Source organism: Lipotes vexillifer, unplaced genomic scaffold (genome assembly GCF_000442215.2).
Source record: "Lipotes vexillifer unplaced genomic scaffold, Lipotes_vexillifer_v1.1 scaffold663, whole genome shotgun sequence".
NCBI lineage: Eukaryota > Metazoa > Chordata > Mammalia > Artiodactyla > Lipotidae > Lipotes > Lipotes vexillifer.
Genome location: NW_006788963.1, coordinates 33,187 through 49,590, shown reverse-complemented (window position 1 = coordinate 49,590; position 16,404 = coordinate 33,187). Strand labels below are relative to the sequence as shown.

Sequence of the window (16,404 nt, the reverse complement as noted above, 5' to 3'; positions counted from 1 at the left end):
AAAAATTACATTTTGATTACCTCTCACTGGTTGTGCATAGGCTATATGTACACATGCTAGAACACTGGGATCCCCTGGATTGGAGACTCATTAGTCTTTTCATAAGAGTCCTTTTTATTCATTAGCTTTGGAATTTTGGTGTATTTTTGTTTGTTTGGAGGTCTATGAGTTTATCAGCTGTAGAAACAAAATTCATTTTTGCTCAACTGCCTGCTACTGCATGAAAAGGAAGCCTAATTCTCCAGCCTACTTACTTTGGTAAGATCTGCAGACCTCTATGGGTATGACTTCAGAGAACTGCTTGGTCCTCTCCTTTGAAAGACCCTTCAGTGCCAAGTACATGGTACCTTTCTGGTCTGCCTGGTAGGAATAAATGTTTATGTTGAGAGTTTTCACCTGTTTTTGTGAAACGGTTTCCCAGATATTGTAATGTCTTGGTACCATAACTATTGTTTTTCAATTCTGAAAAAATTTTCACCTTTAAGAAGAAAGTAGACAGTCTTCCTCAATCCATGCCTTGGTTGGTTAATTGAGGGAAGTGGAGGGATTCTGTGTGGCTGAATGATTACATTCACCGCTCCTAAATCCATCCATAGCTCCTTATTTTGCCCTCGATGGTGTTGTCCAAGCCAAGGTAGATATTTGATAGTTTCCACATCTCTCATTCCTTCCTTTTCCACCACAGTCTATTTGGGACTCACAACATGCTTAAGAGGAAATATAAATATTGTATGTACAGGGCTGAAAAGTCAGAGGCTGTATCTATAAATTTGCCAATTTAAAGTATAGATCTTGGGTCTAAAAAAATTAAGTGCTTTTGTGTCCACATTACTGGAGGGAGAAGATCAAACTCTTAAATAACCTCAATGTCATAAGCAAGTGGGCCTCCAAGGGAAAACCCCAGGTAAAAAGATACTTTTTCTATGCTTCTACCACTTCTAAGTTGACCAAGAAAAGCAGGTGTGATGGGTATTGTGACTTTTTCATTTATTCCATATTCTATGTATAAACAATTATTTTCAGCTCTTCCCTTTAACCGAAGCAAAAGTTCTCGGACTTTTTCCTCCTTCCATACATCTCCACTCTGCCACAAGGAATTAATATCAGCTGTCTTTCTAAAACATTGATCGATTTTTCCTTTGTGAACAAGTCTGTTCATATTGTTACCTTTCCCAAGAAAGAAATATGCAATTGGTTGCTTTGTACGATACATATGCTTATATTGCCCCCTGAAAGAATTTTCCAGTGACCAAGCATACTTTTCCATTTGTTTAGAATCTTGATCTAGTTGTTGGTTTCCTGGCCAGAATAACAGGGAAGCTAGGAAATAAGGTTCTGAAAATCGATAATTCGTTCCTGCTTGTTGCAAGACTTCTCGAAGCTGATCTTTCAGTTTTTTAACTGGCTTCACTATTTTGGAGGTAGGTTTAATACAGTAGAGAATGATGTTGGCCAAGATGAAATTTTGCTTTTCCTTTTGCAGGATTCTGACAGTGCACTGCTCAAAGAGAAAAGTATATTTGTTAATTATATCTTCCATGGTGCGTATAGCATCTTCTTGAGTTTTGATAAGATATTCCAAGAGCCCAGAAAACTTGTCTGCTTTTAGAACTTCTAGGCTTCTCCGATACAGCTCTACTTGAAGTGGCAGACTAAGCTTTGGTCCAAGATCTTTGTTCTGTGATTCCTCTGAGGGACCGAATATATCTGCATACTTCTTAAAATATCCAGCCACCTTTTTCCGAGTTTTGGCCTCTTCATTTTGCTTAATATTGTTCCTGGGTTTTAGAAGGACAAAGTAATCATCAAAAAAATCAAAGGACTTTTTCAAAGAAAATTTCAAATTGGTTAGATAAGGAATAAAGTTCTTGAGGACTACTTTAAATTCATTGCTTGGATCTCCAGGAATATCATTATTTCCTGATATAAAATTGATCATATCTCTTTTAGATAGTTCACTTTTATTGTCAAAAAAAGGAATGAGCTGGAGAATCTGGATTGTGTAGAGCCCAACTTCTATCTCCCCTTGATACCCAGCTATATTGTAAGTATCATACCGCCTTTTTGACTTCTGATAAAACCTTTCCTTTGCTTCATACTCTCTATCCTCACTTTGCTGTTGAGATTCTTTGAATGCATTTGAGGCATGCACTGCTAAATCCAAAAGATCAGATAGATCATCAACTGAAATGTTCCTGTTTCTTACATTATCCTCTAACCACCATCTAATTTTACTTTTGTACACTTGACCCAGTGTATCTGAGATATAAGAATTGTCAGGTTCTATCTTTTTTGCTTTATTTGCCCAACATAGAGCACTGCTAAAGTCCTTCTCTTTAATGTAGAAATGTCTTGTCAAGGCTTGGCAAATGAATGCATTTGGGTTGAACCGATGAATACCTTGAAGTAATACATTTTTAACTGCCACATTCCCTTCATCTCTATGTAATGCTTCAATGAATGGGGAAAACCAAGTTCCTGTTTCACCTTCATGTTCGTTGCGCTGTCTTGTGAGCAGCAGTGTTTGCATATCTTCTAAAAATTTGCTTTTTCCTATACCAGTATCATAGAACACATTTTCTGTTAGCATATCCAGCATGATTTGACTTTTATCTAAGTTATAGCTTATCTTCAATTCTTCCAGTGAGCGAATGGCAATCAAAGGGTGAATAATGCGTACTCCAGAGTAGTTCCCACATTCTACCACCTCTGTTTTTATTAGAATTGTAGAGTAGGTGCCCATCTTGTCTTCAAGCTTTTCTGTTCCCCAGAAAGCTTTCTTGTTTGTGATTCCTAAGAACTTTTCACACTGTGATAGTGAAATGGTGGTATCAGGCACATATGAATTAAGAACAGCCAGAAAAGAAAAGAGCTTTGCTTCCTTGGTGGAAGTATTTTGTCCTTTCAGAATATTCCTGACCACATTTTCTATGTACTTTTTATTAAAGTTAGTTTTCATAATCATGAAGGAATAAAAATCTTTAAAGTTTTTATGTTGCTCTTCAATTTCTTTCAGTTTAAGCTCAAAAGCTCTCTGTTCTTTGGGAGATAGTTGTTGTATTAGGGCAATACTGTCTGAGATCTTTGCACTTTTTTCAGGATTCTGTGATCTCCTGCAATTTAGGATGATCACTAGAGGCCTCTCATATCGAATATACCTATTAGCTACAGCTGTCTGAATAGAGGCCCGCAGAAGATAGACATTATCTTGTTCTTCAAAATCATCAACAAGCAGTAGTACAGGTAAGTATTCCTGATTATTTGTTGTCCCATAGGTTATTAAATTAGTCACTTGTTCTCCAATTTCAGAAAAATCCACTGTCTTGTTTTTCAGCACAGCACATCTGAATTTCTTCCTTAGTTCCCAGAGAATATGCATGGCCAAGGTAGTCCCACCACAGCCTGGATGATGAAACAGATGAATAATTTTGACACATGTTGGCTTAGAAGAATCTGCCCAGTTTTGAATAATTTCTTCAAGTCTTTCATATTTATCCCTTTTGACAAAAGGGGAAGAATAGTTTTCAGAAGAAAAGTAGAAGTTCCACCATGATACTTTGCCACCTCGATAGAAGTCTTCCTCTTTTGATGCTTTGAATTCAAGTAATTTTTTTTTGTCCTTCTCTAAGAGTGTACCTTCACATTCATTTTCACAGAGAATTTCCAGAGCAGTCATGATATCTTCTTCTTTTTTCAGAAGGACAGTAGATGAACCAATAGATGGTAAAAATCTCTTTGAAGATTGAGTCACAGATTTTAGCTTAAGAATAGTTCCATTTATCTCTTCAAGACTTAAAGCAGAAACACAATGGCTTGATAATTCATCTTGCTGTTTTGTTAATCTTGCTTCAAGTAGATCTTTCCATCCCTGACATATGCGTGAATGTGTGCAAATACACAATATATTTTCCATTCCTTTGAGATCTTGGTAGAAAGCACAGAAGGTCTCAATGAGGGGGTCTCTTGGGTCATCCACAGAGGAGAGTAATAGAAATACCACCAAAAACTTCCCTCTTGGCATTATGTCTTCATGTGTAAGAAATGAAATCAGTTTCCTGACTTCAGATGCTTTTTCTCTTTGCCAGGAACTTGGATCTAAGGGTTTATATTTTTCACTGTCAAGGTCTAACCTGCCATTGCAGAAAATCCAGCTGAGTTGTTGATAAAGATTCAGACTAGTAATCTTCTCATCTGTAGTTTTCCCTTCCACATATAAACTTGGGAAGTGAAGGTTTGCTACTCGGGTTTCTTTGTAAGCTTTGACCACACCCTTGCTCACAGATTCAGGATCAAACTCCAACACAGCAAACCATTTAATTTCCTTTAGGAAATCTAAGTGTTTCATTTGCGTTGGATGGCATTTATTTATTACAAGAATGTACCATTCATAGTAGGAATTATCTAACAAATCCTGATTTCCTGTCAACAGTTTAACAAGCTTTGGTCCCTCACTCTCTTTTTTATTTGTTTTTACTCTGCATTTTTCTTCTGCTTCTTTCCTAGATTCTGCCAGTCTTTTTAAATCTAATTTAAATGATGTGAAATATGCATTATTTTTCATCATGTCCTTAGAACTGGCCCCATCGCGCACAAAGACTGAGAATTTTGGACTTTGTGTCCATGTCTTCTTGCTGCAATTTTGCATTTTAATCTGGAAATAATCATGTTCACATTCAGAATATTTTGGAACAACATCCACTTCAATAACAAATCTGTCAGATGGAGTACTATTTGGCATTAAAACTTCTACAAATCTTGGCTCTCGAATGCAATTCTTTGCTTTTTGGACCTGATGGTCTTCAAAATATTTGTGGATCATCAGATTGAAATGGTCAATGAGGGCTTCCTTGGTGACAGTGGTGACTTCCACGCCAACAATTTTTCCATGGGGTTTGTCCTTGACTCCAAAATGAATGGTGCCATTGGTACGTGAATTCATACAAGCTGAAGCAAACCGGAAAACCTCATTGCTAAATTTCATCTTAACATCCTCTTCTGTGGCTGTTTCTGTATTCGTGAAGCATTTGAATTCATGTATTGGATCAATGAGATTGAGTGGTCCTGTTTCAGGCTGTAGATTAAAATTTAATTTGTAACGATATGGATCACTGAATTCATCAAAAGGGTATGATACACATGTTGGTTCTATGGATGGCTGCTCTTCCTCTGTGTCATCTATTTCATCGTTCATGAACTCATGTTTTAGTGACTTAGAACCTTTAGTAACTGTACTCATTGTAGAGTCATTAACCATGTCTGATTTCTCTTTCTCCTTTTGTTTTTGCTTTGAAGTTTCTCCATTTTTCTCCTGTTTTTTAGGAACATTTTTACTGCCTTTCCCCCTCTTACTTGTCTGAAAAGGATCTCCAGAGGATGTTTCCAGCAACTCTTTGAAGAGATGTTCTATTTGGATAGCTGGTCCAAATGTTATGCCCATAGCAACAAGGTCATCTTTAGTTAAGTACTTCAAGTTTGCGCCATTCACATCTTGTGCAGTCAAAATTTCCCTGTGTTTTTGGTCAATTTTATGACTTTCTAACCACCGATTTACATCCTCTTTTGTCCATTCATCTGTATTATCTGGTAAGTTAAGTTGTGCTGCCATTCTGATACCTATGTATAGAAAAAGAAAAATTATTTAGTATTTTTATAAGTAAATTTTAAAAATAATCAGTTAATTTTTCAATAGACAATATGTACATGTCTTATAAAACTGAAAAAGCTCAAAAGGATATATAGTCCATCTAATTACCCTCCTGAGAGGAAATTACCATTATCAGTTTCTTCTATATCCTTTCAGAGAAATACTACCAAATACAAAAGCATAAACACTTTTTTCCATTCAAATGGCAACATACTATACTCAATTCTCTTTGCCTTGCTTTATTCACTAACTGTATCTTGGGGATGCTTCCAGTCAATATATATATAGAGAGAGATGTTTCATCCTTCTTAATGGTTGTTTTCTATAATGTGTGTTAGCTCTATTGTTTATAAATATTCAGTTCTGCTATAGAAAATAAGAAAAACAAAGGAGGCTATATGAAACTAAAGAGAGAAGGATTATGATATGAGGAGGATATATGAAACAAGGTATAGAAGCAAGTAGTTTGTGAAACATGATAGACATAGATAAAGTAAATAGAGCATATGAGCATTAAACATAGGAAGAGAAAGAAGGGCCAAATAGATATTAAATATTCATGTGGCACACTTGAAGCACTTTATATTTTTGACATCTTAATTGGGCCACCTACTGTTGACACCCATTCTGATCCTTTGTATACTCTAATTAAAAGACATAAATAAAATCCAGAGTAGCTTATCAGGCTAACTGATGAGTTAGAGCTGTGGTCAGGCATATATGCCCCCTGCATCTCTCTGACTGGAGCAAGTGTATGTCACTGACACAGGTGTCTTGTATCTGTTGATTCCTCTTGGACAGACCTCAACTCTGGTTCTCAAAATCACACAATCAGTGGAGAATGCTGATACTGCAGAGAGGGAGAGAGAGGATATATGAACTTGTATAACTCAGGTAATGAGATCCTTCCACCCCTCTTGTACCTTATCCAAAGTGTGTTACCCATCTCTTTCCCCCTGCTTTTTGTTGTGTATTTTAATTGATTTAATAAAGATGTGCCTCAAATACCTTAAATTGATCTGTGAGCCATTCTGTTCCATGACTTCTGGGATAGCTTGCTGGGTAGTGAACTTGGGGGCTACTATTATATCCATGTAAATTTTCACATAATATTTGGTAATAGCTAATTCCTGGGCAGTAAAAAATGGCATTACTATTTGGTATTCAGATTGAAAGACTACTCTTTAGGAAAATTATTGGCAATCTGGGTTGCAGAAATATAGCAATGGTTAGAAAAAAACACAATGGAATCCAGATAATAATAGTCAGCTTTAAGTACAGTCCAAAAATGGCTCAAATAATGTGAGCCATTTCTATAAAATCACCATGGGCGAAATCAAATCAACAGAGAAGATAAGCCTGGAGAATAGTGGAAAATAGACTATATAGGCACACTTCCATGAAATAATACACAGGAATATTACCTACCAGTGGTACATAAAAAATCAAGGTTAGGATTTACCTTCCCGTCCAGGCATAAAGCTGCCAGAGCAATTGTCCAATGTTAAAGCTATTATTTTTTGGTTATTAACTCCTGAATTCATATTAAGTGAATAAAAGATATATCTTACAGCTACATTAAAACAAAAATAGGCAAAGATATGCATAACTGATGGAAATTTTACTCTATTACAATACTATGACAATCAGAAACCATGGAGATTTAATGCCTTCTAAAAAAAGTGAACTAGGTGAAATTTCTTTCAGTTATTTGGCCTGTAGAGATTAAGAAGCTCAAATTTAAAATAAGCTAGGGAGAGAGAAAAGAGTGGAGGTGGGAAATTGCTTTAAGTGTACTACTTTTTAAAGTAAGCCCCTTTTGTGGGACCATATCAAACTTAGAAACTATGCATTGAAGGACACAATGAACAGAATGAAAGGCAACTTATGGAATGGGAGAAAATATTTGCAATATTTTCAAATCATAGATCTGATAAGGGGTTAATATCTAAAATATATTTTAGAAAACTCCTGCAACTCAATGACAAGACAAATAACCTGATTAAAAGTGAGCAAAGGATTTAGACATTTCTCCAAAGATGATATACGAATGACCAACAAACATATAAAAAGATGTTCAACATCACTAATCATTAGAGAAATACAAACCTAAAACACAGTGATATATCATTTCACGTCTACTGAGATGACTACTATTTTAAGAAACCCCAGAAAATAACAAGTATTAGTGAAGATGATGTGGAGAAATTGGAGGAACCCTTGTGCACTACTGGTGGGAATGTAAAATGATGCAACCTATACAACCTACCTTAAGAGAATGGTTAAAGGAAGTTTTCTAAACAGAAAGAAAATAATAAAAGAAGGAACCCTGGTACATTAGGAAGAAAAAAGAACACAGTAAGCAAAAATATTGGTAAATATAATAGACTTCTCTTTGGTTTTCAAAATTACTTTGATTTTTGAAGCACTGGCTGATATGGTTCTAAATGTATGTAGTGAAAATATTTAAGACCATTATATGTGGATAGGGTAAAGGGATACGAAGGGAAGTAAGATTTCTATGCTTCACTCAAACTGGTAAAAAAAACACTGTTGGACTGTCATAAGTTATGTATGTATAATGAAACATCTAGAGCAATCAATAAAAAAGCCATACAAAGTGATACACTCAAAAGTGATATACTCAATTCCACTAGATAAAAGTGGAATTGTAAAAAAACTTTCAAGTAACCCTCAGGACATCAGGAAAATAAGATAGAAAATTGAAAATCATAAGTCCTAACATATAAATAATTACATTAAATATAAATGGCCTAAATACAGAAGTTAAAAGACAGAATTGGTAAAGTGGATTAAGAACATGACCCAACTATATCCTGTCTGTAAGATGCTCACTTGATATAAAATTATATAAATAGGTTGAAAAGTATGGATAAATATATATAATACAAATATCAATCAATAAATACAGGAATGATTATGTTAATGTCAGATAAAGTAGACTTCAGAGAAAAGAAAATTACCAGAGACAACGGCATATTACATAATGATAAAATGTTCAATTCAACAAGATGACATAACAATCCTAAAAGTGTATGTGCCAAACAAGAAAGTTTCAAAATGTTTGAAACAAATACTGACAGAACTTTTCAGTTTTAGACAAATCCACATTTATAGCTGGATATTTTGACACCTTTCTCTCTATAATTGAAAGAAAAATTAGAATGTTAGTGAGGTTACAGAAGAACTCAACACCATCAACCAACAGGTACCAAACCACATTTATAGAACACTCCATTCAACAACAGCAGAAAATCTTCCTTTTTAAGTGCCCAAAATAGACCATAACCTAAATGATAAAACAAGCTTCAACAAATTTAAAATAACTGAACTCATACAGAATATGTTTGCCAACCACAATGGAATCTTATTAGGAACTGATAACAGAAAGATAAGAGGAAACTCACTAAACACTAAAACTACACTCCTAAATAATTCATGGGCCAAAGAAAAGTCTCAAGTGAAATTAAAAAAATACATTGCAGTGAATGAAAATGAAAATACAACATACCAAAATTTGTGGTACATGGTTAAAGCGGTATTGAAAAAATTGTTGCAATAAATGCATACATTAGAGAAGAAATGTCTCAAATTAATAATCTAAGATCTTACTTCAAAAACTTAGAAAACCTTGAAAAAGAAAAGTAAAATAACTCAAAGCAAGCAGAAGGAAAGAAATAATAACGATAAGAGCAGAAATCAATTAAATTGAAAACAGAAAACAATGGAGAAAATCAATGAAACAAAATCTGCTTCCTTGAAAGATCAGTAAAATTGACAAAACTCTAGCAAAACTGGCAAAGAATAAAAAAGAGAAGACACAACTTACCAATATTAGAAGTGAAACAGTGGATATAATTTTGAACTGCATAGACATCAAAAGGGAACAAGGGAGTAGTATGAATAACTTCACACACACAAATTTGACAACTCAAATGAAATAGAACAATTCCTCAAAAAACAAACTTCCACAGTCCATTCAGTATGAAACAGATGATTTGAATAGTCCCATACTTTAAATAAAACTGGATTTTTAATTTTAAAGATCTCCCTACAAGGAAAAATTTCCAGGCCAAGACAGATTCACTGAAGAATTTTACCAAACATTTAAAGAATTAATGCTGATTTTATATAATCTCTTCTAGAACACAGTAAAAGACAGAATACTTCCCAATTCATTTTATGAAGCTCGTATTACCCTACTAGCAAAGCCTCTGCAAACCCAGCCTTCAGGTGAGCTCCCATGGACCAAGACTCCTGCCTTGCCCCAGTGCCAAGCCAGTCCCTGAGGCCCCAGGCTCAAAGCAGTCTCCTGAAGATCCAGGCTCCTGCCTCACTACAGTGCAAGGCCAGCTCCCATAGACCCAGACACTTTGCCTGCCCTGGTGCTGGGTTGGGTTCCAAGGACACAGACTCCAGATTGGTTCCTATAGACCCAAGCTCCCGGCTTGCCCCAGCCTCCAGGTTGGCTCCCAAGGACCCAGGCACATGGCCAGCCCCAGTGTCAGGCTATACCTCATGGACCCAACCTTCAGGACAGCACCTGTACCCCAAGGCTATAGGCCAACTCCTGTGGCATCAGAATCCAGGCCCACCACCAGCACTTCAGGGGCCAGGTCCACCGCATGGACCCAAATGCCAGCCTACCTCTGTAGACCCAAGCACTAGTCCAGCCCAGACATTGACCCAGGCAGCTGACCTTCCCACCTGAGGATCAAGCTCATCTTCAGAATCTACCAGACAATTCACCCACAATCTCTGGACAAGCTGACTGGTGAAGGGCTTTTCTGGCCTAAGCCCAGTCTGTAAAGACTGAAAGAGGTGCCTACTTCTTCAAATGTGCAGACAATAATGCAAGGCCAGAAGAATTATGAATAATCAATGAAACATGCAAGGCCAGAAGAATTACCAATAATCAATGAAACATGACACCATCAAAGGAAACTAATAAAGCTCCAATTAATGACCCTAAAGAAATGAAGGTCTATGAACTACCTGACAAATTATTCAGAATAATCTTCATAAAGAAAGTCTGTGAACTACAAGAATACACAGATACACAATTAAACAAAATTAGTAAAACAATGCATGAACAAAATGAGAGGTTCAGCAAAAAACCAGAAACCATTAAAAACATATAAGTGAACAAACAGAAATCCTAGCATTGCAGAACACAGTGAATGAACTGATGAATTCAACAGAAAGCTTCAAAAGCAGACTCATCCAAGCAAAAGAATCAGTGAACTTGATGACAGTACCTTTGAAATTCTCCATTCAGAGAAGCAAAAAAAGAAAAAAGAATGAAAAAGAGTGAAGAAAGCCTATGTGAATTATGGGATACCATTGACAGTAAAATCTACTATTGTTGGAGTTCAAGGAGAATAGAGGAAGAAAAGGGCAGAAGGCTTATTTATAGATATTATGGCTGTCAATTTCCCAAATGTGGGGAGAGATTTGGACATCCAAGTTCCTGAAGCTCATAGGTGCCCCAAAAGTTTCGACACAAAAAGATCTTCTCTAAGACACATAATAATAAAACTACCTAAAATCAAAGACAAAGAATTTTAAATGCATCAAGAGAAAAAAATTCCCACATATAAAGGAACCTCCATAAGGCTATCAACAGATTCCTCAGCAGAAACCTTATAGGCCAGTAGAGAGTGGGATGATATATTCAAAGTGCTGAAACTGTCAACCGTGAATACTTAAGAACCTTACAAGTTGTCCTTCAGAAATGAAGGAGAGATAAGAACTTTCCAAGACCAAAACAAACAAACAAACAAAAAAGTTGTAGAGTTCTTCACCACTAGACCTGTCTTACAAGAAATGCTAAAGGGAGGTCTTTGAGTTGTAACAAAAGTATGCTGACAACATGAAAAGAATATGAAAGTATGAAACATAGTGAAGGTGAGAATACAGTCAAACTCAGAACACTCTAATACTGTAATGGTGGTAGATAAATCACTATTAACTCTGGTATAAAAGTAAAAGATAGGGACTTCCCTGGCGGTCCAGTGGTTAAAGACTTCACCTTCCAATGCAGAGGGTGTGGGTTCAATCTCTGGTTGGGGAGCTAAGATTCCACATGCCTTGTGGCCAAAAAACCAAAACATAAAACGGAAGCAATATTGTAACAAATTCAATAAAGACTTTAAAAATAGTCCACATTAAAAAAAAATCTTTAAAAAAAAGTAAAAGACATAAGTATTAAAAATAACTATAGGTAAAATAAAATAATGTGTCAATGGATACAACATATATAAAAGATGTAAACTGTGACATTAATAACATAAAATGTGAAAGAAGTTAAGTTAAAGTGTGGAGGTTTTGTATGTGGTTGAATTTAAGTTGTTATAAATGTAAAACAGACTGTTATATCTATAAGATGAATAATGTAAACTTCATGGTAACCACAAATAAAAAACCTGTAGTAGATATACAAACAATAAAGAGAAAGAAATCAAAGCATATCACTACAAAAGGTCATCAAATCACAAAGGAAGACAGCAAGAAAGGAAGAAAGGAAAATGAAGGAATTATAAAGCAGCCAGAAAACAATGAACAATATGGCAATATTAAATCCTTACCTATCAATAATTACTTTAAATGTAAAAGGATTAAATTATCCAATCAAAAGATACAATGTGGCTGAATGGATTAAAAAAATCAGATCCAGCAGTAATATGCTGCCTACAAGAGACTCATTTTAGATTTAAGGACACACATGCACTGAAAGTGAAGGGATGGAAAAACATATTCCATGCAAATGGTAACCAAAAGACAGCAGGAGTGATTATAATTAGACAAGATAGACTTTAAGTCAAAAATTGTCAGAAGTGACAAAGAAGGTTACTACATAATGATAAAGGGGTCAATTCATCAAGATGATATACAATTGTAAATATATAATGCACCCAAACTTAGATACTTCAGTGTACCTAAAAATATAGCAGATACTAGCAGAACTAATGGGAGAAATAGACATATACAATAAGAGTAGGTGACTTCAATATCCCAGTTTTAACAATGGATAGGTCATTCAGACAGAAATTCAATAAGGAAACAGCAGACCTAAACAACACCATAGTTCAAATAGACCTAGCAGACACATTCAGTACAGTCCATCCAATAGCAACAGAGTACATATTCTTTCAAAGTGCACATAGAACATTGTCCAGGATAGATCATATATTAGCCCACAAAATAACTCTTAACAAATTTAAGAAGCTTGAAATCATATCAAATGTCTTTTCTGACCACAATGATATAAAATGAGAAATCAATAATAGAAGGAAAATTGGAAAATTCATAAATATGTGGAAGTTAAATGACACACTTCTGACAAACCAACAGGTCAAAGAAAAAATCAAAAGGTGTATCAAAAAATATCTTGAGACTTTTAAAAATGGAAACACAACATACCATAATTTAAGAAATGCAGAACAGTTCTAAGACAGAAGTTAATAGTGATAAATGTCTACTTTAAGAAAAAAGAAAGATCTCAAATAAGCAACCTAATGTTACACCTCAAGAACAAACTCAACCTAAAGTTCACAGAAGGAATGAAATAATAAAATCAGAGCAGAAATAAATTAAATAGAAACTAGAAAAACAATAGAAAAGGTCACCTCTTCCTGGTGCCGGACCCCCCCGGCTGCGGGGCCTGACATGGGGCTCAGAATTCTCACTCCTGTGGGAGAATCTCTGTAATATAATTATTCTCCAGTCTGTGGGTCACCTACCTGGGGGGGATGGGGTTTGATTATATCACTAGTCCTCCCCTCCTACCAGTCTCACTGTGGTTCTTTATGTCTTTAGTCGTAGAGGATCTTTTCTGGTAGGTTTCAGTCTTTTTCAATGATGGTTGTTCTGTGGATTGTTGTGATTTGGGTGTGCTCTTGAGACGAGATGAGCTTAGGGTCCTTCTACTCCACCTTCTTCAAGAGAAGACCTTCCCACTGTTACCAAGTTTCTTAAAAATAGTTGTATTTCAGAGCAGCTGGGCATGAAGGAAATAACACTGCAGAGAGAAAAGGAGATCAGCCAAATTAATGACCAAGGCATCCATCTTCTCTTACCACTAGGAGCTGTTTTTTGTAAAGTAAACAAAATTAATGAACCTTTAGCTAGATTAAGAAACAAAGAGCAGAGACTCAAATAAATAAAATTATAAATGAAAGAGAGATGTTACAACTGATACCACAGAAATGCAAAGGATCATAAGATAGTACTATGAATATTTATATGCCCCCAAACTGGACAGTCTAGAAGAAATAAATAAATTCCTAGAAATATACAAACTACCAAGACTGAATCATGAATAAAGAATCTGAACAGACCAATAATGAGTAAGGAGACTGAATCAGTAACTGAAACCTCCCAAGATGGAAAAGCCTCGGACTTCATGACTTCACCAGTGAATTCTGCCAAATATTTAAAGAAGAATTAACGTGAATCCTTCTCAAACTCTTCCAAAAAATACAAGAGGAGGGAACACTTATAAGCACATTTTATGAGCCAGCGTAACCTTGATACCAAGGCCAGATAAGGACAGTACAACAAAAAGAAAGTTACAGACCAATATCACTGATGAACATAAATGCAAGAATCCTCAACAAAATACTAGCAAACCAAGTTCAACAGAACATTATAAGGATTATAAAGATCTTATACCATAATTAACTGTGATTTATCTCTGGGATGCAAGGATTGTTTGATATATGCAAATCAATAAATGTGATATACCACATTAAAAGAATGAAGGATAAAAATCATATGATCATCTCAATAGATCCAGAAAAAGTATTTGACAAAATTCAACACTATTACATGAAAAAAACCCTGAACAAATTAGGTACAGTAGTAATGTACCTAAACATAACAAAGGCCATATATGACAAGCTCACAGCTAGCATCATACTCAGTAGCGAAAAGCTGAATGCTTTTCCTCTCAGAACAAGAACAAGACAAGGATTTCCCACTCCCACAACTTTTATTCTATATAAAACTAAAAGTTCTAGCCAGATCAATTAGCAGAAAAAGAAATAAAAGCTCTCCAAAAAGGAAAAGGAGGAAGTAAAATTGTCTGTTTGCAATGATATTATACACATAAAACCTTAGACACCACCACCAAAAAACCCCCTAAAAAACTGTTAGAACTAATAAACAAATTAGGTAAAGGTACAGGATACAAAAAAATCAATATTAAAGGGCTTTCCTGGTGGCGCAGTGGTTGAGAGTCCGCCTGCCAATGCAGGGGACACGGGTTCGTGCCCCAGTCCGGGAAGATCCCAAATGCCGCGGAGCGGTTGGGCCCGTGAGCCATGGCTGCTGAGCCTGCGCGTCTGGAGCCTGTGCTCTGCAACAGGAGAGGCCACAACAGTGAGAGGCCCGTGTACCGCAAAAAAATAAAAATTAAAAAAAAAAATCAATATTAAAAAGTTGCGTTTCTATACACTAACAGTAAACTATCTGAAAAAAAAATTAAGAAAACGGTCTCACTTAACAATAGCATAAAAACTGCTCAGGAATACATTTAAACAAGTAGGAGAAAGGTCTGTACACTGAAAACTATAAAACATTGATGAAAGAAATTGAAGAAGATATAAATAAACGGAAAGGTATCCTGTGTTCATGCATTGGAAGAATATTATTAAAATTTCCATACTACCCAAATCAATCTAGAGATTCAATGCAATATCTATCAAAATTCCAGTGACATTTTTCACAGAAATAGAAAAAAGAGGCATAAAATTCATATGGAACTACAAAAGACCATGAATAACCAAAGCAATCTTGAGTAGAAAAACAAAGTTGGAGGCCTCACACTACCTTATTTCAACATATACTATAAAGCTATAGTTCAAACAGCATAGTACTGGCATAAAAACAGACATATAGACCAATGGAACAGAATAGAGAGTCCAGAAATAAATCCACAGGTTAATGATCAATCGATCTTCAACAAACGTGTTAAGAACACACAATGGGAAAAGGACAATCTCTTCTTTAGATAATTCGGGGAAAACTGATTTTCCATAAACAGAAGAATGAAATTGGACCCTTATTTCACTCCATATACAAAAATCCACTCAAAATTGATTAAAGACTTAAATCTAAGACCTGAAACCAAAAAACTGTAGATGAAAACATAGAGAAAAAGTTTCTTGACATTGGTCTGAGCAATGATTTTCGTATATGACCCCAAAAGCACATGCAGTAAAAGAAAACATAGATAAATGGGATTGCATTAAACTAAAAAGCTTCTGCACAGCAAAGAACAATCCACAAAATGAAAAGGCGACCTATGGAATGAGAGAAAATATTGGCAAACCATATCTAATAAGGAGTTAACATCTAAAACACATGCGGAACTCAAACTACTCAATAGCAAGAAAACAAATAAACTTATTTGAAAAATAAGCAAAGGACCTGGATAGATATTTCTCAAAAGAAGACACACAAATGGCCAACAGATATAGGAAAAAGTGTTTAACATCACTGATCATCAGGGAAATACAAATTAAAACCAAAATGAGGGCTTCCCTGGTGGCGCAGTGGTTGGAGTCCCCCTGCTGATGCAGGGGACACGGGTTCATGCCCCAGTCCGGGAGGATCCCACATGCCACGGAGCGGCTGGGCCCGTGAGCCGTGGCTGCTGAGCCTGCGCGTCCGGAGCCTGTGCTCCACAGCAGGCGAGGCCACAGTGGTGAGGGGCTTGCGTACCACAAAAAAAAAAA

General features: G+C 35.8%; 1 protein-coding gene across 1 annotated transcript; it reads right to left on the bottom strand.

Moving 5' to 3' along the window:
* Positions 1-496: 496 nt before the first annotated feature.
* On the bottom strand, positions 497-13,469 carry SAMD9 (sterile alpha motif domain containing 9). Its single transcript, XM_007461885.1, has 2 exons — positions 13,454-13,469; positions 497-5,613 (listed from the first exon to the last, which is right to left on the bottom strand). The coding sequence occupies exon 2, from the start codon at positions 5,603-5,605 to the stop codon at positions 854-856; it is 4,752 nt and encodes a 1,583-aa protein (XP_007461947.1). The 5' UTR covers positions 5,606-5,613; positions 13,454-13,469; the 3' UTR covers positions 497-853.
* Between the last annotated feature and the right edge of the window lie 2,935 nt (positions 13,470-16,404).